The following is a 23816-nucleotide window of genomic DNA, read 5'->3' as shown; positions in this document are numbered from 1 at the left end:
TCAGGACCTGTCACTCACTCACTGGGCGTGGCCCGTGGGAGTTCCTAGACTGAGTGAGCAGGGGTGTGTGTGTGTGTGCATGTGTGTGAGTGCATGGATGTGAGTGTGTACATCTGACTACATGCGTGAATATGTGTGCATGTGGGAGTACGGGTGCTTGCATGCATTGTGAGTGCAAATGTGTGCAAGTTTTCTGTGTGTATGTGTGTGAATTGGCACATGAGAGTGTGGGCATGTGTATGCACGCGTGGGCTGGAGGTAGGAAGCAGGCCCCAGCTCGCCGCTTGTCAGGAAATACTGGCCATAGAGAAGCTTGGTGCTGCTTTATTGAAACCTCTTCCCTCAAACACAAAGCAAGGATCCAAGGGGCATTGGGGCAGCCTCTTGCCCAGCCCTCCCCAGCAGAGCCCCTAGAACCTGCCTCCCCAGCCCTGTACCTCTGGGCCAGCGCCCCTAGGACCCCCAGCCCATGGGGAAGCAGGCAAGAGGAACTTTGGTGCCAAAACCTTCCTACTGCCACCCCCAGCCATGAGCCTGCGGACAGGTCTGAGCCCACCAAGGGCATGCCCGTTTTGACCAAAGCAACCTTGGATTTTAGTCCAATGACCAGATGGCCCAATTTCTGGGCTGGCTTTCTGCTTGCCCGCAACCCACTGGCCCAGGACTGGGATGGCTGGGGCTGGGGAATGGGCTGGCAGCTCAGGGAGCCAGTTCTGCACCCCTTGCTGAGTGACTGCACTGACCACGGAGAGCCAGAGGGAGGCAGGCGTGAGCGCGCTGGAGTGTGGATGGCACTGAGCGCTGAGCGAGACACTGTGTGTCAGAAGGGACTTGTGTATCACTCGAACAGTTGCTACTTCCTGCAGGGAGCCCTGGGGTGAGTGTGGCATCCGTGTGGCAAATTTGCACCTGAATGAACAATGGCCCGGCCACACGAGGCATGAAACAGACCAGAGCAGGCAGCCCAGTTGGTGGGTTGGTTTGAATTGGAAGGTTTGGGGACTAACTTTATTTTTCATTGGATTTCATCACTGACGTGCGGATGCCTTGTGTCATTAGCATACGTGACGGTTGGCTGTCTCAGCAGCTGGTTAAGCAAGCTATCTGCAGAAATTGATTCAATGTGTCTGTCTGGCGGGTGGCTAACCGCTGATTTCATTGCCATGAAAACTGACAGCTACTTACACACGAATGCAACGGGCTGCGAGCTGAGCAAAGGATCTGCCTGCATTGGCGAGTGTGCTTTGCCTTGTTAGTTGCTTGCTTAAACTGATTCAGCTGATAGACGCACCCAGCTGGGGACCGCCATGTGGCCTGGACCAGCGTCGCAGCCGGCGGCAGTCAGCCGAGGGTCGTTGGACTGAGTTTTTGGGAGACCCGAGGAGTGGTTCAGTCTAAAGGCCGACCCCACCGTGAGCATCTCACAGGCCCTGCGGGAGGGGCAGGCCAGCGAGGGGCTCAAGCACGTTGTCCAGGAGTCAGCCGGGTGGGCCTCCCGGTCACGGCGCCACCGAAGCAAAGAAGCAGACCAGGAGGCGCCGGGGCCGGTCCCGGCGAGGGTCACACCTCTGAGTACGGGGGCGGCGCTGGACCACTCTCTGGAGCCTTGGGCGGCAGAGACAGGGCTTCCTCGTAGGTCGGCAGGGCCACCTGGGGGACATAGAGAGGAGGGCTGAGCGCTGTCAGGAGGGACGCACAGTGGCAGCCCAGGGTCCCAGAGCCCCGCCCCCGCAGGATGAGGACAGTGAGGGTGAGGGTAACGGGGGACTCGCTGCACGCCTGCTGTGGGTGGCGTGAAACAGGAGCCCCCGAGTCCTGCACAGGACACCTCAGTGGCCTTTTGCCGACTCCGTCTCAAGTGCCCCGTGTTTTGGTTCCAAGGCACCATTTTTCTTGGGAAAACCTTTGCAGTCCTGGTGCCTTCGGAAGACTTGGTCCCACCCCTCTGATCCAGGGGGTGAACTCATGACCAGGCCTGGCCACTCAGAGTAGAAGTCCATTCCCCTGGCTAAGGTTATTGGTTTAAGGATAAGCATGTGACCCATGCTGGTCCAATCAGACACACTCCTGGGAATTCCTTTTTCTACAGGGGTTACAGAGAGGATAGGATGTCAGCCTAAGGGCTTTGGCAGCCATTTTGCCACCACGAAGGAAGGGCTACCCGAAAATGGAGCAACTTTCAGGAAAAGTAAAAAGATGGAGAGGATGAGCTCATACCCTTATGTCTGCCTGAGCCAGGCCTACACTGGACTTCAACGTTCACTAAGTTAGTAAGTTCCCTTTTTCGTGTGAGTCAGATTAACTTGAGTTTGTAGCAACTATAACCAAAACTATCTGGCCTAACACATCCCCATTTTTTAAAAAGATTTACTTATTTATTTGAAAGCTAGTTACAGCAAGAGGGAGAGACAGAGAAGTCTCCCATTAGTTCACTCCTCAAATGGTCACAGCAGCCAGGGCAGGGCCAGGCCGAAGCCAGGAGTCAGGAGCTTCTTCCAGGTCTCCCAAGTGGGTGCAGGGGCCCAAGTACCTAGATCATCATTTGCTGCTTTCCCGGGTGCATTAGCAGGGAGCTGGATAGGAAGTGGAGCAGCTGGGACGTGAACAGGCACCCATATGGGATGCCAGCATTCGCAGATGGCGGCTTAACCTGCTACAATGCCAGCCCCAACACAGTTCCATTTTACAGATGGGAAAGCGAGCTACCAATAAGAGAAAGCAGGAACACTTGTCCAATCAGCTGTTTCTAAGTGTACCCCCTCCTCTCTTCCTGGAAAGTCTCCTCCCCTCTTCCCAACTAACTCATACCATTGGCAATCCAAGACTAGGCCAAATGTCACCTCTTCCAGGAAGCTTTCCCTGATACCCCAGATGAAGCCAGGGGCACCTCTTTGCTCATTGTCCCTGTGCTTCTTTCAGAGTTGTGACTGAAGGTCCTCGTCTGACTCTGGGACAGAGCTGCACCTTAACCTCTTCTGCACCCCGAGGGTAGATATGAGAGCCACAGAGAGACAGCAGCAAATGCTGGATGAATGAGCAGAATCCTAGTCAAACGGAGCTCACAGCAATCGTCCTTCTCTTGGTCCAAGCCTCAGCTCACAAGTAGAGAAACTGAAGCCCAGAGACAGCTCAGGGAGCGGCGCAGGGAGAGGGTGGCAGAGCTGGGATTGGCCCCTGGGCCAAGCTCACCTTCGGGGGCACCTTGGAGTCGCTCCTCCTCTCAGCCAAGTTCACGCACTTCATGAGCCTGTAGCATCTCCACACGCACTTGAACATGTAGACCTGGAAGAGGAACAGGCTGGCTGTGCTTTGCTGGGGAGGTGCCCCGTGCTTCCTGGGGCGCCACACTGCCCGCGCGCGCTGCTCGGACCCCTGGGAGTTCCTCGTGGCCAGTCTGGCATATTCCAGGCACTACCCTTCCCAGTGCCTCACAGACACTGCCCAGAAAGGCGCTCCGGCCTCCCCTGGCCCCCGGCAGCAGCCCTGCAGAGCCGACCTGGCCACCCTGGTGACGTGAGCTCACTACCTCCTGAGATCGCCCCGCCCTCCTGAGGCAGAGCTGACAGTGGGCAAGGCGTTCCTTCAGCTTGCCTCTGACACGGCTTCCTAAAGCAGACGGCCAAGCAGCGCGCGCTGAACAAAGACCTCCCCGTGCAGACGCAGCCGCGGCTGCTGGTACGAGACACCACTTGCCCTTGGCAGCAACGTGAGCACTGGACAGAAGAGCTCCAGGGCGGAGCAGGAGGTACCCAGGCCCCAGGGACGTCAGGCAGGTGGAGGGAGCCAGCGAGGCCGAAGGTGGGGAGCAGAGAGGGTGGGGCGCAGAGCTGCGCTGCAGGGCTTAGGGCCATGCTCGCCAGGAGTGGTCCCAGGGGAACCCCACACTGGTTTCCACCAGGAAGCCCCCGGAGGCCCTCACTGTACCTCACAGAGGTACGTGTGCACGGTCAGGTCTTGGAGCCAAGTTCTGGGGCAGGGGTCTGGCACGTTGCATGATGGTTAGGACGCCGCTTGGCCGCCTGGACCCCAGAGCTGAGTGCCTAGGTTTGAGTCCTGGCACCGCTTCTGATTCCTGCTCCCCGCTAAACACTGGGAGGCAGCACCTGTTGGTTCAAGTAGTTGGGCTCCTGACGCCCATGTGGGAGACCTAGAGACCTGGACTGAGTTCGGGGTTCCTGCCTTCTGCCTCGCCCAGCCCTGGCTGCTGCAGAGAGGGGAATGAAGGGAGCGAACCAGTGGATGGAAGCTCACTCTCTCTCTCTCTCTCTCTCTCAAATAAAATAAAGTACATGAATAAATAAACGGACACAGTTCCATCTGCAGGTTGGCACTAGGTCAGAGCCCACACTGCTAGGGCCACAGGTGCTGGCGGCAGCAGCCAGCACAAAGCCCAGACGTCACCGCCCCGCAGGTCCGCAGGGGCCACCTCTGCCGGTCTCTCTCCCACCCCTGCGGTCTTGAACTTTCTGTAGTGATCATGGAAGTGGATATTGAAAAGTCCACCCTTCTGTGGAAGGGAAGACACACGGCCTCTGGTGGCCTCCCGGGGGCGAGTCCACAGGCCCTGTGGCCACCCCAGAGTCTACAGCATTCCCCAGTGTGGGGTGGGGTGGGGGGTCCTTCAGGTCCTAACCACAGCAATGGTGACCCCGAGTCGTCTCCTTTCTGAGCTGGAGAGCCCTCGTTTTCTAGGTCAATGGGGTTTTCCCTCCAAGCCAGCGAGTTTCGCTCAAACCTGGGACCTGTGGCTGGACTCCGCCCTGTGGGCCTGATCCTCCCATCTCCACCCCCACCACTGCCCCTCCTCCTTCTCATCACCAGACTCCTGTCACTATGGCCTCCTGCGGTGCGGGCACAGCCTTGCCCTACCCCTGGCCCAGGCCTCCCTGGGGGACGCATTAAGTCCCTGACACGGGAACCACGTGGTCTTCGCACAGTCACAGCCTCGAATGAGGCTCTGGGAACACTCTGGGGAGCTGGCAGGTGCGGGGAGGGCTGGAGAAAGGCCCAAAGCCAGGGAAAGAGGCAACAGAGACGCACGCCACACCCCTGGCTCCTCACAGGGTGCGCGCGTGGGTCTGGGGCCAGAGCAAGGCCCGTCACCTCTCCCAGGGCCGTGGGGCCAGTGCCACTCACTTTCAGGATGAGCACGGTGATGAAGGCCACGGAGAAGATGATCATCATCTTGATGAACTGGCTGCGTGCCATCCCCTCTTGGCTGGGCAGGTAGTTCTGTAAAACACGGGGCCGCGTGGATGCCTCGGGCCCTGCAGCGCCCACACGTGCAAGATGGACGGGCCCACCCTGCACGCAGCAGCTCGGCCTGGCGCTCCCAGGCCCTGGGGCACTGCTCACCGCAGCCTTGGGAAGCAGGGGGACCCAGGGAAGCAGGTGCAGTTGATGCCCGCCCATGCCCTGCCCAGGCGGAGGCTCCCACGCCCGGCTGGTGGGCAGTGGCTGCCCGCGGGCCACAGTCCTGCCCTTCTCCAGAGGAAGGTGTCGGCCCCCAGGAGCCACCTCGCCCTGTGACAGCGACAGTCCCTTTGCCCTGGGACTGCTGCAGCCGCCAGTACTCCGGATGATAGCGCCTCTGTGGCAGTCTTCAAAGACCACGGTGCTTTTTTAAAGCTTGTAGAAAACAGAAGTAAAAGATAAGTTCGTTTTGGTGCAAGAAATGTCCAAAATCTTTTTGAAGACTAGAGATCTTCAAAAAGTTCGTGGAGGGGCCAGCACTGTGGCGTAGTGGACTAAGCCTCTGCCTGCGGCGCCAGCATCCCATATGGGCGCCAGTTCTAGTCCCAGTTGCTCCTCTTCCAGTCCAGCTCTCTGCTATGGCCTGGGAGGGCAGTGGAGGATGGCCCAAGTTTGGGCCCCTTCACCCACATGGGAGACCTGGAAGAAGCTCCTGGCTCCTGGCTTCGAATTGGCCCAGCTCTGGCCATTGTGGCCATCTGGGAAGTGAACCAGTGGATGAAAGACACTCTCTCTCTCTCTCTCTCTGTAACTCTGCCTATCAAATAAATAAATAAATAAAATCTTTTAAAAATAAAAAATAAATTTAAAAAGTTCATGGAAACGTGTATTATGGAAAACCTATGTATGGATTTCAAAATTTTTTGCACCAAAATAAGCTTTTATTTCCATTCCCACAAATCGTGGGGAACCCTTGCAACTTGCTTCTGTGTGCGAATCACACCCCAGGCTCCCAGAGGGCCAGGCAGGGCTGCTCCCGAGGCCGTGCCATCGGCTCGCTGCCTCCCCCTCCAGAACCAGTCCTTCCAACTTCCATCCTGAGGATACTCCTCCCCCCCCCCCAGCCTAAACACTGAGACACAGAGAAGTCCCGCAACCTGCCTCAGGCCACACAGCAGGGACTCACCATGTGGTTCATGGACTTGAAGTTGAGATAGGTGGGCACTTCCATGTAGGAGCTGCAGAGGGTCAGGATGCTCAGGCAGAAGTCCAGCAGCTGCAGGGTCATCAGCGGGACCTTGGAGGGACCCTGAGAGGGACAAAGGCAAGGAGGAGGAATAAAGACTGGAGGCTGGGGACCGTGGAGCCCACCGGAGGCCTGCACTGGAGAGACAGCCTCAGCTAGGTCCCGAAGGAGAGGCACGGAGGGCTGGAGACTGGAAGGGGCGTGTCCCCCCGGGGGCGCAGACCTTGTGCTGAGCCCACGCTCCTCTGGGACAGATGGATGAGACACGCTCACACACGCACTGTGCAGAGGCACTAACGTGGGCTAGTCTGGGGGCCCTCGGGGACTCACACTGGGACACCTGCTATAGGGAGACGCCTACCCCCTGAGCCCTGGGATCAGGTGGCCGGTAAGGGGCAGGGCTGGGTACTCACAGTGCGGCTCCGGGAGGCGAACTTGAGATAGGCGGGCAGCTCGATGTAGGAGCCCAGCAGGGTGAGCAGGCACAGGAGGAAGTCCATGATTTGCAGGGACAGGAAGGGCAGCAGGTACTTCTCCCGGTTCTACAAGGCAGGCCCTCGCCGTCAGGGGGTCCCCAGCACACAGGGCATGCAGCCCCTTCCCACCCTGGCCAGCACGGCCCCTACCAGGTCTTCGACACCCACTCAACCGCATGTGCATCCACCTGGCTTCCTCTGCGTGGGACAGGGACAGGGTAAGACCTAGGCCCTGAGTACACAGTCTGGGAGAAACAGGGAACCGGCCCAACTACAGGGGCACAGAGAGCAGGACCTGGCCCAAACTGCTCACAGGAACCCAACAAGGAAGAGCTTTGTGTCCACTGGAGATGGGGACACCGGGGCTAGATGTCCAAAGGTGGTTAGGAGCGAGCAGCCGGGGAAGGGCAGGGTGTTGGAGGCAGAGGGGCTGGCGCGAGCGAAGGCCTGGGTGGGAAAGAGGCCGCAGGGCATCAGCGTGTGGACTTCCCTTCCCTGGGCCACCCCAGGGAGAAGTCGGAGTGAGAGATCCTGCGGGGCCAAGGCTGGAGTCTTTGTCCTTCAGTTGAAAGCAAGTGACATGCTTTCTCTCTCTCTCCCTCTCTCTCTCTCTACCCCTCCCTCCCTCCCTCTGCTGTCTTTCAAATTAAATAAATCTTAAAAAGCAGGGGGCGCAGTGTTGTGAAGCAGAGTTTTAAGCTGCCTCTTGGATGCCAGCATCCTGTATCAGAGCACCAGTTCGAGTCCCGGCTGCTCCACTCCGGATCCAGCTCCCTGCTGTGGCCTGGGAAAGCAGTGGAAGCCTGGATCTCTGCACCCGCGTGGGAGGCCAGGATGGAGTTTCAGGCTCCTGGCTTCAGCTTGGCCCAGCCCCAGCCATTGAGGGGAGTGAACTAACAGATGAAGATCTCTCTCTCTCTCTCTCTTTCTCACCCTCCCTCCCACCCCTCCCTCTGTCACTCTGCCTTTCAAATAAATACAATAAATTTTTTTTTTTTTTTAAAAAAAGCCAGTGTCCATTAAGAGCAGGATTCATGCACACGCATCCAGAGCAGGGAGACACACAGACACACACACACACACACAGAGAGACAGCGCACCCGCTTTCTCAGTGTCGTGTAAGCAGCCCAGACAGAATGTCAGCACCTCGGGGAGGTCTGCTCCCTTCTGCCATCCAGGGACCACCCTGCCAGGGGGAGCCAGGTCCCCAGGGCGCGTGCTGGCCAGGGCAGGCCGGCGGCGCCTCAGGCTAGGTGGAAACCTTCCACCACGTCGTCTCCCTGACGAGCCACCGTGACACAGGAAGGACCCTCTGTCTGGGTGCTGCCGCTGCAGCTGTGTGGCAAGGCCCTGGCTTCCTGCCGGCTGGGAGCGGGGACAGGCGGTTCCTCTTTCTGGGGGCTGAGCCACAACCTGTCTCACTCTCCCAGCAGCTTCGCCTTGGGCCCAGGACTCCCTTAGCGGTCACCCAGGACCGGCCCCATCTGTGTGGGTCCGTCCTCCCCGGCTGGACCATGAACTCTGCCGAGCGGGACTGCTGCTCTGCGGCCGAACTGGCTGCTTCCTCCCTCTCTGCCTTGCCCCCCACCCCCGGCTCATCTCCCTGCTGACAGCCTCAGGGCTCCCTCCCCTCTCCCCCACCACAAATCCACCCTTCCTCTTTCTCCACCAAAACTCCCTGCCTCCATCTGCAGTTTGAAGAGATGTGGGTTCCCAACCGGGGCTTGCCAAAGGGCCAGCGGTCAGCCCCGCCATGCCTGGCTGTGTGGGGGCAGGGAACTGAGCCCTGCAGCCCCAGGGGGGGCCATGGGGGAGCAGGGCCTTCTCTAGGGTACGGGTCTCTCGGTGTCCACCAGGGCAGGAGTGAAGAGGAGCGGCACTCCCCCTCCCGCAGTGGCCCCTCACCTTGACCACGCCGATCAGTAGGCTCAGGCTGATGGCGAAGAGCATGGTGATGAGCAGGAAGCTGGAGATCAGGTCGGCTGAAAGGCAAGGCAGAGCCTGAGGGCCCGCAGGTGCCCCCAGGGACCCCAGCCAGGCTCCGGGGGCCACACTCTGGGAAGCACAGGCGTGTGGGGGACCCAAGAGTGAACAAGCAAGCCCAGGCCCCGCCCTCACACTGTCTCAGGCTTCTGGAGGCACAAGACAGCAGACAGGAGGGTGGGACCGAGGGGGCCGGGTGCTGGGGTCTCCAGGGCTCTTCTTAGCTATGGAGGGGTTGGGGAAGGCGTCCTGCGTGTGACCAGGAGTCAGCGTGAGCCGTGCGGGGAAGGGACCTCTGGCGTGGCCAGTGTGGTGGGAGCACGGGTGAGAGGGGAGCCCGCAGGGATGAGCTCCGAGAGTTTGGGGGCAGGGGCTGGGTCCCCAGGCGGGAGGTACGACTTGATTCTAGCGTTGGCAGCCACTGGGAGGCTTAGGTGGGGGAGTGGGGCTGAGGCCTTGAGGCACTGTCCGCGCTGCTCCCTGCACCTGCCGCTTTGGGCGAGGACAGGCGGAGCATCCCCACCCCGGCTCCCAGAGAGGGCGGGACCTGCCAGAGGTCGTCCGGTGGGAAAGGGGCAGGGCCTCCCACCCCAGGCTCCGCCCCCACTCCCCGCACCCGCGTCTCTTACCGATCCTGAGGTAGCCGGCCTTGGAGGTTCTGCAGGAGGCCTTGCCTTGGGCCACCTCCACAGAGTGCTCAATGAACAGCAGCACACTCATGATCTGGGGCGAGACAGAGCGCCGGTCAGCTGCGCCTGCGCGGCTCCCCAGCCAGCCCGCCCCCCACGCCACACTGCCACCCCAGGAGTGCAGCCGCGCAGTGAGGAGGGGACCTGCCTGGTCAGCGGGACATTCAGTTTGAAAGTGTGGCCTTTACACACAGGTCGCTCAGGCCCCAAATCCTGGCCCTCCCTCTTTCCAGCTGTATGACCTTGCACAAGCCCCTGGATTTCTGTGCCTCAGTTTACTCATCTGCAAAATGGGCTAATACATGTGGAAACGAGATGCTCCCAGGATCACAGTTAGAACCATGCCGGGTACTCAGTAAGCAGGAACTGTTCCCACTATAAGTCAGGCTTGAGGAGAAGGGCTCCTCCTCCGCACCCTCTTTTACAACCGGATCTGGGTGTCTCGAGATCCTGGTCACAGCATCCGAGCCTCGGAGTTCTTAGAAGCATCCACATGGGCCTGGGGAGCCCTGGAGAGCATCTGCCCCTGGCTCCCCGGTGCCTGTCGATGCCTCCGCCTCCCAGGGTGAGGAGGGGCTGGGCAGGAGGACCCCTCACTGCTCAGCCGCTGGCAAGCACTCACTCTGTGCTACGGGCAGGCATAACCACCACTGTCCCACCTGCTGTGTGCAGCAGGCAGGGATAGCCTGTGCCTCTTCCCTTCACGGCCATAGCCACTGTATTTCTTGAATGAATGAGTGAATGAGGACCCTGGCCAAGGTTGATGGAGAAGGACCTGAGCACTGGGGTGCACAGCGACCCCCAAAGTCCAGCCACAAAACCACAGTCCCGGTGCAGGAATCCGATGCCCTGCAGTCTCCACTTCAAGCTGACCGCTACGGGGCGCTCTCGGCCTTCCGTGTTCTGTGTCCTGCCGCAGGCTGTCCACACACACACACACACACACACACACACACCAGTTCTCCAGGAACCGTCTGTCCATCCTGAGAGCCACCGGGCTGTCCCCTCCTTTGTCGTGGGTGCCCTACCTCTGTTCATCGGACCCAAGTCTACGTTGCCTTTCTAGGCGACCCTGCACGCGTAACTAATGCTCAGCTGACAGCAGCCAGACAGCCACCACCTGTTTCCCCTGCTCACTGTGTATGTGGTTGTGTTTTTTTTTTTTTCTCAGACACAGGTCTCAGTTTGTCTTCCTGTCGCATATGCCTTGTTCAGGGGAGTGGAAAGGGGTAGCACAGAAGCTACACAATGAAGAGCCGAGCTCAGAGGGAACAGAATGGGGGTTGAATCCAGGTCGCTGTAGGACCCTGGGCAAGTCACATTGCTTCTCTGAATTCAATCGGTGAGGGGGTAGGGGAGTGGCCATCGCTGGATTGGGAGGGAAGTGAATTATGTTGCGTTGCGTTTGCAAAGAGGTACACAGATGAGTTAGGGCAGGGCCAGGAGAGCGCCCCCTCCCCGCCCCCTCCCCTGGCGGGGCAGCAGCCTCCCAGCCTCCACAGCTCAGCATCAGAAAGCCCCAACCTCTGGCTGTGGGAGGAGCCCCGGCCACTGGGCCACTGGTTTCCTCAGTTCCTCCTCTGGCTGTGTGAGCTCAGAGAGGTGGGTACCTTGCCCAAGGGCGTGCAGTGAAACAGCTGTCCTTGTCCCTCCCCCACTCCCCAGATCACCCGGAGCCCCGCCAGCCCTGACCCCAGGGGCCCCGGGATCCGCCTCCCGAACGTCCGTCCACCAAACCCTTCGAACCCACTGCTCTGTCTAGTCTAGGTTGCGTGCAGGTGGTACTGCTCCGGTTTGTCATGAGCACCACGCCACACCTACAGAACATTCCAGAAACACTAAAGGAAATGACAACGTTTAGCAGTTCTAATACCATCATCCCGAGGCCCTCACGTCACCCTGGACGTCACCCCTTTTGGAGGCCCCTGCTACCGCACCCAGCCCCCACCTCCTAGACACCGTAGGCAGCTCTCGTCACAGGATCATTGCGCCACCCTCCTGCCGTCAGCTCCCCAACCACCCACCCCTTCCCTGCGGCCGGCGACCACAGCCTAACTCCAGGCCAGCCCACACCAGCCCCACGCCCGCTCGGAACACTCTCCTCTCCACTGCACAGAGGCTCAGAGGCCCAGGCATCTGTCCCTGGCCTTCTGACAGGCCACCTGTAGGGCCAGGATTCAAACCTGGCCCCATAGCACCATTCTCCTCACTCCTCTGCACTTGCCCAGCCTCTCCAGGCCTCCAGGCTCTGCCTGAGGCCCGCCCCTCCCCCACTCCCCAGCAAGGTCAGAGCCACCCCCCCCCCCCACTCTGCCCACAGCCCAAGCCTGCAGCAGCAGGCAGAGAAGTGTGTGCCTTTGCAAAAGCCACTTGTGATTAGCAGCCAGGCTCACCCCTCACCCAGTGCCCCGCTGCACAGCTCCGTGCTAGGGTGGGGTGAGAACCCAGAGGCACCTGGAGGGCAGAGACCAGGCCAAGGTCACATCGTGGGGCAACCACAAAGCCTGGCTCTGACCCCCTGCCGGGCTCCCAGCCTGGGACAGAGGCCGGAGGTCAGCTGTGGCACCTGAGAAGCTCCCAAGCAGGGGGCTGCGGGGGGGGGGGGGGGACTCATATATTAGACACCTACTGTGTGTTTGGATCTGCATACACAGGCTCACACCCAAAACCCTGTAACACAGGCCACACTTCCCCCTTTCACAGATGAGCAAACGGAGGCTGTGAGCACTCCCAGAGTCCTGTGGCTCAGCGGGGATGTGCCCCCCCGACCCCGCCCCCTCGGCCCCCAGGGTCCAGGGTGCTGCCCCTCCTCAAGGCTGAGCTGCTGGCCCCCTGCCACTGCCAAGTCCAGGCTCTCTGAGCTCAGGAGATGGCAGCAGGGGCCCAGGAGGCGCCCTCCCCATTCTCTCGCTGCACCACCCGGCCAGGCCCTGGCTCCGCCCTGGCCTGTTTCTGTCTCAGGTCAAGGAGGAGAGTCATCCCACAAGCAGGGGAAAGGACTCCTGCAAACCACGGGACGTCCTGCCAGGCGGCCCACGCAGCACCCAGAGCCCCCCATCCCCCCACCCCCACCCCCACCCCCACCCCCGCCGCCGGCAGGCCTGCACCGCCTCACCTGGGGCTCCGACCAAGAGCCGTTTGCAGTTCTGGAAAGTACCTGGCTCACCTCCGGCGTGTGTGCGGAGAGGCCTGGAAACCCCACAAATCTGCATTTCCAGGCCCCTGGTCTCCCTCCCCCTGATCTCCAGTAGACCTAGCACGGCCCTCTTGCCCGCATCCGAGCCCAGCCGGGCTCTGAGACAGGAGCAAGGCTTTTTCGTCCTAGCGTGCCGGATGGCAGCACTCACCTGTCCCGACTACAGCTTCTTTTCAGTTACTGCTCCCCCACCCCCGCCCCCCGCTGTTTGGGGATGGGGACAGTCACTGGACACACCTTCCAGGGTTGCAAGGTGTACACAGAGCAGGCACACAGCAGGTGCACCGTGGCCAAGCACTGTAGGGCAGCGGCCATCACTCACGTAGGCATTCATGCTCTCCCCAGAGACTCTCTGCTCACCCACCACCCCCAGACTCCTTCTAGATAAGCCGCTGACTCAGGCTCCAAGTCCCAGTCTCCAGGGGAACCTAGTGGGTAGACGGTGTTCTCAGAGGCATGACAAAGGGCACGCACGGTTGGAGGGGGCAGACCTTGGGTTCCCTGATGAAAGCGGGATCACCACTGGCTGGAAGCCTCAGGGAAACTCTGGAGCATAGCTTTGAAGGATCAGCTGGAGTTTTCCAATAGAGAAGAAGGAAAAATATTCCAGGATGGGGGAACAGCACATGCAAAGGCCCAGGGGCCAGGAAGTCAGATGAGTAGGGATCCCTCCAAGGACCCTCAGAGGGGGTCTCCAATCCCCTTTCCCACCTCTTCCCTCTGCTTCTCCTCGGACCCAGGCTGCAGCGCCCGCTCTGCCCAGCCCACCCCTCCCACCCCCGCCCTCCGTTCCCCTTTCCCACTTCTTCCCTCTGCTTCTCCAGGGTTTCAGTTCCTGCTGCCAACCACCCAGCGCCTTCTTGCTCAACAACAAACTTGGCTCTAGAAGCTGAGTGGCAGCGCGTGGACAAGAGGGCAGAATCGTCACTTCTCCCCGCGTCTTTGTGGAGCAGCCAACAGCCTGAGCTCAAAGCCGGGGACGGAGGCTACAGAAAGGGAAGTCGGGGGAGTGGGGATGACGGGGGCCACCTTGGGTACGGTCACGGTGACAGTGGTGGAGACGCCAGGGGCTGATGTGCAGGCTGAACACAGAGGGGGTGTCGGTCAGGTGGGACCAGTGATGGTGACCATGCCGGAAGTGGGGAAGGTGGCTGTCATCGTGTCGCTGTGGTGTAACAGTGACAAGACCATGGCAGTGGACACAGGGTGGCAGTGGACATGGCCACGGCAGTGGGGATATCTGGGTGTTTGGGCCTAGGGGGCATGAAATGAAAATATCCCTGCCGCCAGTTCAAGTCCCGGCCACTCCACTTGTGAACCAGCTCCCTGCTAATGCACTTGGGAAAGCAGCGGAAGATGGCCCGCGTGCCTGGAGCATTGCCACCCACATGGGAGACCCAGAAGAAGCTCCTGGCTCCAGCCTGAGCCAGCCCCGGCCATTGCAGTCATTTGGGGAGTGAACCAGCAGATGGAAGACCTCTCTCTGTCTCTCTACCTATCTCCCTATCTCCCTCTCTTTCTCTCTTCTCTCTCTCTCTCTCTGTGTGTGTGTGTGTGTGTGTGTGTGTGTGTGTGTGTGTGATCCCCTCTCTCTCGGTAACTCTATCTTCCAAACAAATGAATCAATCTTTTCTTGCACACAGAAGGTAAAAAGCTATGTTGCCTTTTAAAAATATGCAAACAAACAGCGGCGCTGCTGCTGACAGCAGTGGGTGAGGACAGTGGCGACAACGCGATGGCACAGAGGTAATGAGCTCATGGAGAGGGTGGCAGTGACAACCGTGCCCCCAGACTCTGGGTTTCAGTGGCACCTTCCCCTGCAGGCTCAGCACCCAGCGTCTCAGAAGGGGCCGGCAGAGTCCCACCCTGAGGTTTCCAGGGGCTAAAAGGCTCACCAGGCCAGCCACCGGGCAGACGCCCCCTACCCGCTGCTCGGTGCAAGAGGACAGAGGGCCCTGATGGGCCTTGGCAGAGCTGGCACAAGGAGTTGGGCCCAGGCTTGACCTCAAGGTCCCAAGGGCCACACCCCTACCTGCTCTGCCCTCTTGGGCTGCTCCACCCTGCACACGGAGGCCTTGGTACTTATTGTCACCCGGGCGCCACGCTCAGACCACCCCCCCACCTGCCCGCCCCGTTTCCCCCCGGGGGTGGGGGTGGGAGGGTCCTGGGGTTGTCTGGGACCAGGATGGCAGAAGACAGCCAGATGCGTCAGCAGCGCAAGAGGAAACACCCCGCCCGGAGCTGCTTCCTGCCGCAGCTCATCTGGAGGCCCCGGGAGGGGGCCAGCCCCCAGCACTGTCTCCCCAGCTGCCTCTCCAGCTTCCCCAAAACCATCCGACGCCCCGTCCCAGGCCACGCACTCAGCTGCAGCCCCAGGCCTGGCCCCACTCTGTTCGCTGGGCACCCTCTTGGCCTCCTGCCCTGCTCCCCACTCCATCCCCGAGGGGCTGCCCCTGGGCTGGTGCCTCCGCTGGGCTCCCAGCTCACAGGCCTCACTGAGGCCCCGTGCGAGCCCCGCCTGGCTGCTGCGCCCCCCTGTGCCAGGGAAGACCCCACCCACCTCCAACAGTGGCTGTGTGGAGCGGGGGGACACCTGTCTGCTACTGAAGATGGTGTCTCGGGAAGAGTGTCCGAGCCCCAGGGATGCCACAGCAGGCTCTAGGGGGGGACTTGGCAAAGGGACTGGCATTTGACATGGTGGTTAAGATGCCATTGGGGGCATGCCCAAGCCCGTATCACCCGTATCACAGTGTCTGGTTTGAGTCCCGGCTCCACTCCCAATTCCAGCTGCCTGCTAATGAACGCACAGCCTGGGAAGCAGCATGAGGCGGCTCAAGTACGAGGGTTCTTGACACCCACAAAGGAGACCTGGACTGAGTTCCTGGGCTCCTGACTTTAGCTTAGCCCCGCCCTGGCTGTTGGGGACATTTGGGGAGTGAACCAGAGGATGGAAGCTCTGTCTCTCTGACTCTGTCTGTGTCTCTCTCTCTCTCTCTCTCTGACTCTGTCTCTGTCTCTCTGTCTCTGTCTCTGAGCCTTTCGAGTACATAAAATAAATATTTTTAAGACAGAGAAATGGAATTAAAAACTCAGTTTGTTTTGGTACAAAAGGTTCTTGGAAATCTGGCACAGTTTTTTCATGAGATGCATTTTCTGTGGACCATCTCCCATATGCAAACGTTTTGCACCAAAATTAGCTCCTCTGACTCCTGTGTGCCACAAGTCCCCTCCCACAGAAACAGCAGAGACACTGTGGTGGCCCCGCACCCTGAGCTACTGTGCAGCCATGGGGAAGTGAGCTGCCTGCATGGCCCAGGGGAGGCGTGTGGGCAGGTGTCCAGAGAAAGAAGCCACGCACAGACCACACGCTAGAGGATGGCTTTTCTCGGCAGTTCTAGAGCCGCATATGCATAGGTTCACAGAAATCCATGCATTGGTGGAACCAGTGGGACAGGGTCATGGCTAGGACTCGGGGCCTCAGGGGCTGCTCCTGTCCTGTCTTAGCCCCGGGGGAGGCCCCTTGGGTGTGTCCACTTTGTACAAGTTCATCAGTAGGTGCACTTGGGACATCTGCATGTTTCCAGAGGTAAATTCTACATGGATGAAAGGCAGGGCCAGAGGACAAAGACAAACAGGCCAGGCCGACCTGGGGATGAGTCTCAAGGCCCCAGCACCCAACACCCAGGGACCCGGCACACGGGGTTCAGGGTCAACACTGGGAGCTTGGGGTCCAGGGTGGGAGGTCAGGGTGGGCTTCCCAGAGGAGGCAAGTTTCAGGCAAGATTTCTGCCAAAAGCCAATGAGAAAGGCGCTCCAGTCAGAGGGGGTGACCTGTGCAAAGGCCAGAGCGCGAGATGGGAAAGTGCAGCACTCTCCTCTCTTCGAGGTGAAATCTGGGGTCTTGGATGTGCAGGGCACACAGCAGGCCTCAGGTAAACAGCAGTAGGAGAAGGGATGTAGGAGCAGCTGGGGACACGCGGACGCACCGACTTCACCGGAGTAGAAACTTTGGAGCTGGCAGAGCGGGAGGGAGGAGAACCCCAAGGGAGGGGACAGCTTGTGCAAAGGCCCAGAGCACACTGACTGCACCACGTGCAGCCCACGAAAGGCTCCGACCACAGCCACAGCAGCTCCAGACTGGCCACCAGCACGGCCTGCCCACTGCCCTTCAGCCCTGCCCGCTAGGAGAAAAGACTGAGGCCAGCCTGTGCCCGGAGGAGCAGGGCGTTAAGAATGAAGTTGCTGGCCCTGTGGCTTCCAGCACATACTCTGGCCTGGCTGGGGTGTGGGGGGGAGGCAGTTCGTGGGCCCCTCCTGTATGGGCAGCCACTGGGGGCTCAGTGTCAGTCTCCGGGTTTGGTCTAAGGCCCCATCATCCTCCACTTCCTGAACGTCCCGAGAGCCACAGAACGACAGCGAGTATCGGAGTCGCTGTCACCATCCGGCATTCAGGGGACTCAGGTCCCCAGGTCCCCCGACCGTCCTTCCATGCGTGATCATGTCTGCTCTGGGAGGCAGGTGCTGGTCCTCCCACTTCTCCCACTGTGCAGGCGAAATGGAGGCTTCCCCGTGGGCTCCGTGCTTCTAAGAACAAGGCTCCGGATGTCACAGCTGACCTCCCTCCACCCCTGTGGCGGCCAAGAGCCCTCCTCCTCCCCACCCCAGCCCCCGGAGACGACACCTGGGTCTACCACGGGCTACCGAGCCGCTTGGCCTGCCCGAGCCCCGGTTCTCTCCCCTGGTGGCGGCTGCCGTCTGTCTAGCGGAGGTTCCCGACCCCGCGGGCCAGGGGCGGACACTGCGGCCGGGCGAGGCGCCTTGCCCGCAGCAGCCCCCGAGCCTGGCTGAGCGTTCAGTGCCTCGCTCCGTTTCCTGCCTCACCAGGGGCTCTGGGCCTGCCTTCTCCAGGCCCGTTGGGGCCCCCTGGGAGGCCAACGGAGGCCTCATGCTGAATTCAAAGCAAAGTCCCAGTTCTGGGCCGCTGCTCAAGGCTCAAAATAAAAGCCTCATTTCCCCTGGGACTTGGGGCGGCGGGTGGTGCCGGGTGGGGAGAGTGGGGGTGACGCCAGACTCTGCCCTCTGCTGTGGGGCCCAGCATCATTGGGGCCCCCTCCGGCCCCTCAGATAGCAGGTGGCCGAGACCACCGCTGGCCTCGCACTCCCAGAAACCCTTTCCCTCTGACCTTGAGCCTGAGAACCAGGAAGTGGGGAAGCAGGGGCAGCCCGGCCTGGTGTCTGGCCTGTCCTGGCTGGAAACACACAGGGAAGTGACCCCCAGGCCTGGTGCAAGAGCAAGCGTCCAGCCTTGACCTCCAAAGGTCCGGCAGCCTCTCAGTGCCCCCCAGCCCAGGAGGCAGCTCCACCTGCTATAGGCCCGAGGATGAGGGTGTCACCACCCAGCTCTCATGGGCCTCCTGCCGCAGCCACAGCACTGGAGAAAGTCACGCTACCCACCTCCCCGGCCCTGTCCCCCAGAGGCCTCTCTGTGCAGCATGGGCAGCGGTGCAGGTGGTGGACCCTAACAGATTCTCACCCCGTTCACAGCCCCCTCCTGTATTTGCCAGGGCTGCAGCAACTCGGCACCTTAGCACCTTGAAATGGCCACCCTTGAGGCAAGGACCATTGAACAGATGAGGAAACTGGGGCCCACACGCAAAGGCACCTGCCTGCCGGAGGTCCCAGCGCTGGTGAGTGACGAGACCGGCCAGTGTCCTTTCAGTCACAGTCACTGCCTCCAAGGAGGACGAGGGAAGGAGCCTGAGGGGTTCTGAGAAGGAGAAAGCAGGAGGGCTTCCCGTAGGAGGAAGAAACTTTCATGGAAGGCTGGGGGGACGGGAAGGCCCTCTCAGAGACAGACCACCCTAGCCAGGGGCCCACTCCCTGGCCCATTCCACACACCTACCCCTCCTCTCTACATGGCCTCTCTACATGGTCAGAGACTCTGCTGCACCTCTGTTTTCTCATCTGAAAAATGGGCAAATGGGTGAAGCCAAGATCCCTCTGCCTAACCACGAGGACTGATAGAAGTAAGGGGCTAGAGCAGCATCACCCTTGCTGACCTCTGGGCTCCCCACCCCCCTATCAATGCCTTGTGACTGTCCCTGCTAACCCCACTGCACGAGCCTCCCCGCCCCCTCCCACAGCCTCCGGCAGCCCCCAGTGGTCTGCCCACACCAAGCCTCTGCTGCTGCAGCTCCCTCCAGCTGTGAGCCCTCTTTTCCCAGCATGCTCCAGCAAAGTCCTGGTCATCACCAGGATCCAGGGGTCCTCCAAGGAGCCCTTCCACACCTCCACCCCAAGGCTGGGCTAAGGCCCTTCCTCCCTGGGCCCACAACAGTGTGCAGCGTTGCTACCAGCGCCTTGGTTATCACAGACTTTGAGGCCTGGCTCCTGGCCCAGGCTCATCAGGGCAAGTTGCGGCCTCTTCTTTCCACCCCAGAGGCTGCCTTTGTAGCATGAAGAGACGCAGCACGGGATTCTCCCCCAGGCACAAAGCAAGCATCCGGGTGCTCTGCCTGTGTAATCCGATGGTGGGGAGAACAGACAAATCTCTCAGGAAGGATTCCCAATCACCACGGGCCCCCGCGCCCTCAGGGAGGGGAGCAGCATGCTGTGCACAGGGACTTTCTTCCAGAAAGGACAAAGAGAAAAAGGGAAACTTGACAGCACAGGATGGGGTCGAAGTGACCCAGGTCGAAGCCCACGATGCCCATCGCCGTGGTGGCACATACCCTGCAGGTGGCATGCCAGGGTGGCACTCCACCTCTGCAGTCCTCTTCCCCAGAGCACCTGACCTCGGGTGTAATCTTGAGAAAACCGTCCGACTAATCCCAGTTCGGGAACATTCGACAAAATTCCCAAGATCACCAGAAATGAAGAAACTGTTGAGAAATTGTCAGGGACAGTAGGAGGGAACCCTTAGGAGGCAGTGAGAGCCAAGCGTGGTGTGGTCCCTTGGAGGGTCCTCTCCATGGTTCCCGGAGGAGAACAAGGATCCCGGGCAGAGGGGTGGAGGTATGGACGGGGCGTGGCTGCCTGTCAGTAACAGGTGTCAGTATGGATTCATCTGCTGTGACAAGGGCACAGATAATGGAAGATAGTGACGGAGAGGCTAGGCAGCCGGGACACGGGCACTCTGCACCACGTTCACAGCCCTGCAGTACCTGAAACTCTTCTAAAATGAAGCATTTCTTTTTCAAAGTAGCACATGCTCAGACCAGATACTGAAAATAGGAAAGTAGAAAAGCGTTTGCACGGTCCTGGAGCCCACAGTCACCACCACCTCCTTTCCTTTTCACTGGGCTTTGTCGCGTCCTGTCCCTGCATGGTTGAAATCTGTGTACATTTTTTTTTATCACAGCAGGTGTCAGCTTTTCATCTGGACAATGCACTTCCAGTGATGGGATTTCAGGCGCCTTGGGGAAGAAAGGCAGGAGACATTTCCAGGCAAAAGGGTCTCTGGGAGTCCTCGCCTCCTGACACCGACTGAGGACTTGAGTGAACTTGATGACGAGCGAGGACCCAGGAGGTCGATCTAAGAAAAGTCCTTTGACTTCCCCATGGGTGTAGGTGGGTGGCCCAGAGAATCCTCTACACAAGCCCAGCAAAATCCCTAGGAAGCCTCCTGCGGCCGAAAGTCAAGGACTCACTTCCCAGCATCGCACAGGAGAGGGTCCTCCAGCACCAACACCCCCACGACCTGATAAAGCGCGTGCTGCCTCTGGACGTCAGTGGCCCGATTTAACCCTCCCCAGAGGAACCACAGCCACAAATAGCTCGCCCCAGGCAGAGCCGTCACCCACGGCTGGCTCCAGATGACGGCCGACGCGGGCCCCTGGCACATCTGGATGGCAGCTTCTCTTTTCCATCCAGATGTTCAAGGTCTTGCCAGCACACCTGCCACCCGACGACTGGGCCACAGGAAAGCCCCTGACCCTGCCCTTCTGGGAAGACGCAGAGCCCCAACCCCAGCAAGGGTGAAGGCAGAGACCCTCACTGCAGTCCACTGAGGAGGCCGGCCCGGAGTCACAGAGCAGCCAGGCTACCCGCTCTTCTGGCACCTTCTCCTGTTCTAGAACCTCCCATGGCTGCCCCCCAACTCACATTAGAGGGAGCGACTGCGCCCAGGACTAGACACCTGTTTGGTTATGGTCACGGGGGAGTCAGTGCAGCCGGTGCTACTGGCATGCAGCAGATAGAAGCAGGGGGTGTTGCTAAAATTCCTACAAGGCACTGTTCAGGCCCCCACGCCAAAGGCTCCTCCAGCCCAAATAATAACGGTGCACCCAAGGACACGCCAAGCACTCGCCCTGTCCCTCCCTGACTCCAGCTCAGGGTCCGGAGTGCCCAACCACGCCTTGCCCACCCCCATTTGTCCGCAGTCTCTCTGCTCCACCCCTGTTTCCCATAGCAAAGTTTGCACCTCCTACAAAGGTGCCCCTCCAACAAGACTTCTCCGTGCCCTGGACCCACGCGGCTGCCGTGGCAGGACCCAAGGCATAGAGATCAAAAAGAAACCTGGAGGCACACGGTCCCAGGCTTGCAGTGCAGCCTCGGCGCAGGCAGCCTGTGGGCGGGTCCAGCACGGCCTGCATGGGCGCGTCCATGTTACCCCGCGTCACTCAGCGACATGGGAACACCAGAAGGTGCAGCAAAGATGCCTGTTTCCTGCTTTTCTAAATGTCAGAGGAGAGGCCACAGTGCCCAAGACCCTCATGGCAGCAACGGGCAGAAGCACAGGGCCTCCCGGGCCCGTCCATCCCACCTGTAGTCATGTACATGCCCTTCTGGACTTCTTAAGAGTCACAGTGCTGGCGCTGTGGCGCAGCAGGTAAAGTCGCAGCCTGCGGTGCCTGCATCCCATATGGGCGCCGGTTCAAGTCCCGGCTGCTCCACTTCCGATCCAACTCTCTGCTCATGCACTTGGGAAAGCTGCAGGAGACGGCCCAAGTGCTCGGGCCCCTGCACCCATGTGGGAGACCTAGATGGAGGTCCAGGCTCTTGGCCTTGGCCTGACCCAGCCTTGTTTGTCGAGGCCATCTGTGGCATGAACCAGCAGATGGAAAGATATCTCTCTCTCTCTCTCTCTCTGTCTCTCCATCTCGCCCTCTGTCTCTGTAACTCTGCCTTTCAAATAAAATGAATGCATCTTTTTTAAAAAGAAAGAAAACCCTATAGACTTGGTGGGGACAGTAAAGACACCTCGTGTGGGACAATCTCTGAGCTCCTGCCAAAACCACTCTCCGGGCTGGGAATGCGGGACTTCAGGTGTGCCGGCAGCAGGTGCATGTGTGGTGCCGCACTGAAGGCAAAACACTCCAATGTGGGTCAGACCCTGTTCTGCCTGCGCTGTGGCTATTGAGTCCCTGAGCCACACAAGCCGTCAGACAGGACTTCTTATCTTTAGCCTCGTTTTGGAGAAAAGGAAACAGAGACTCGGAGAGGTTAAGTAAGTTGCCCAAGTTTCCTACAGCTAGGAAACCAGGAAGCCAGGATTTGCACACAGGTGTCTGTATGCTAACCGCTGAGCGGCACCGCCCTCCCCAGGCCCGGCTCCTGCCCCACGACAGGAAGCAGATGCGGCCATCTCGGCCGGGGAGGGCAGCCCACCACGGCATGCAAGCCGTGGCTCACTTTCAGGAAGCTCTTCCAAGCTCATGAGAGAACGGCTAACCACAGGCCCTGAGTCACTCCAGGAGGAAGGCGCCTAGGTCTGGGGGCCCGGGTGTGGCCAGGAGACAAGGGTTGGAGGGTGGGTCTGGACAGGACAGAGCAGGGACTCCAAGCTTCAGCCACCGCAAACAAAGGGGTAGCCATGGCCTTGGGGATTGGCACCTTCCCAGAGTCACTCCGTGAGCCACAGGTGACAGAGCTTTCGTGTGTGGCTAGGCACACCGGCCTCCAAAGAGGAACCTGTGGGAGCTTGAGCCTAGCGCCCCTCCCTGCTTCTTAGCTCCCTGCCCCCGCCCACTGGAAGCTCAGAGAGGAGCTGCTGATGTCCCGGCTCCTGGAGCAGCCCGGGCTTGCAAGCTGTGCCTGTGGCTGACCTGGCATCCTGGCACCCGGCCCAGCCTGCTCTCTCCCAGGCCCCCTGGCCCCCAGAGCATGTCCAGTTCTGAGATAACCTCGCGCCTGCTGCTTTGCCCGACTCGCTGAGGCAGAAGCTGAGCTGCAGAAGCGAATGTCACTTACGTCCGCAGCTGCAGGACGCCCTCCCCATTTCACAGAGAGGGAAACTGAGGCCAGAGAGGGAAAGGGCTGTGCCAAACAGAGTCCCTCAGAAAGGTGGTGGGCAGTGGCCTCCCCTTTGAGGGGCTCAGTCTCTCTCGCCGGCACACACACACACACACACACACACACGCACGGGCACGCACACAAGTCCCCAGGGCCGGCGGCACACTCACCACATGGTAGATGGCCAGGGCGGTGGTGGCCACGCGGACGTTGAAGCAGCAGCAGGTCTGGCGGACGGCGGCCACGTGCGGGGCCATGGTACTGCTGCCGCGGCCTCTGAGGCACTGGGGGGAAGGAGCCCGGCGCCCACCGAGAGCAGAGCAGAAAAAGGGAAGCTGCCGGCTGCCCGGCTCAGGCTCACTTCCGTCCTGCCCCTCAGACAGGCAGGGCCAAGGTCGTCAGCACTGGGGCGGGGCGGCGGGGGAAGCAGGTGGGGGAGGGGCCGCGGCCGGCCTCAGGGAGGGAGCCTCGCCAGACCTCAGCCGCTCCTGGGAGGGGCTTCCAGGGAGGACAGACGCTCCCACCATCTGTACCCACCATGCACCAGGGCTGGGGTTCACCCTTGGAAACTGGGACAGTGACCAGACCTATTTCCAAAAAAAAAAAAAAAAAAAAAAAGAGAGAGAGAAACAGGTCCAGAGAGGTGTATCAAGGCACTCACCCCAAATCACACATCAGTTAGCACCTGTGGCAGGAGCCAAGCTCAAACCTTGCAAAAATGGCTACTTTCTGGCAAGTACTAAGCATGTTCCTGGAATAGCTCCTTTAACCTCAACCTTAGCCTTTTGAGAGAGGTGCTA

General features: G+C 60.1%; 1 protein-coding gene across 1 annotated transcript; it reads right to left on the bottom strand.

Annotated features, from left to right (window-relative positions):
- Positions 1 to 308: 308 nt before the first annotated feature.
- On the bottom strand, positions 309 to 23427 carry LAPTM5 (lysosomal protein transmembrane 5). The gene is made up of 8 exons (XM_002716064.5): positions 23187 to 23427; positions 9528 to 9621; positions 8821 to 8897; positions 6853 to 6981; positions 6380 to 6502; positions 5137 to 5232; positions 3190 to 3282; positions 309 to 1650 (listed from the first exon to the last, which is right to left on the bottom strand). The coding sequence occupies exons 1-8, from the start codon at positions 23271 to 23273 to the stop codon at positions 1561 to 1563; spliced, it is 789 nt and encodes a 262-aa protein (XP_002716110.1). The 5' UTR covers positions 23274 to 23427; the 3' UTR covers positions 309 to 1560.
- Between the last annotated feature and the right edge of the window lie 389 nt (positions 23428 to 23816).

The sequence above is a fragment of the Oryctolagus cuniculus genome, chromosome 7, assembly GCF_964237555.1.
Source record: "Oryctolagus cuniculus chromosome 7, mOryCun1.1, whole genome shotgun sequence".
NCBI classification, from domain to species: Eukaryota; Metazoa; Chordata; class Mammalia; order Lagomorpha; family Leporidae; genus Oryctolagus; species Oryctolagus cuniculus.
Note: the sequence above shows the minus strand (reverse complement) of the source record. Positions and strands in the feature narration are given on the sequence as shown.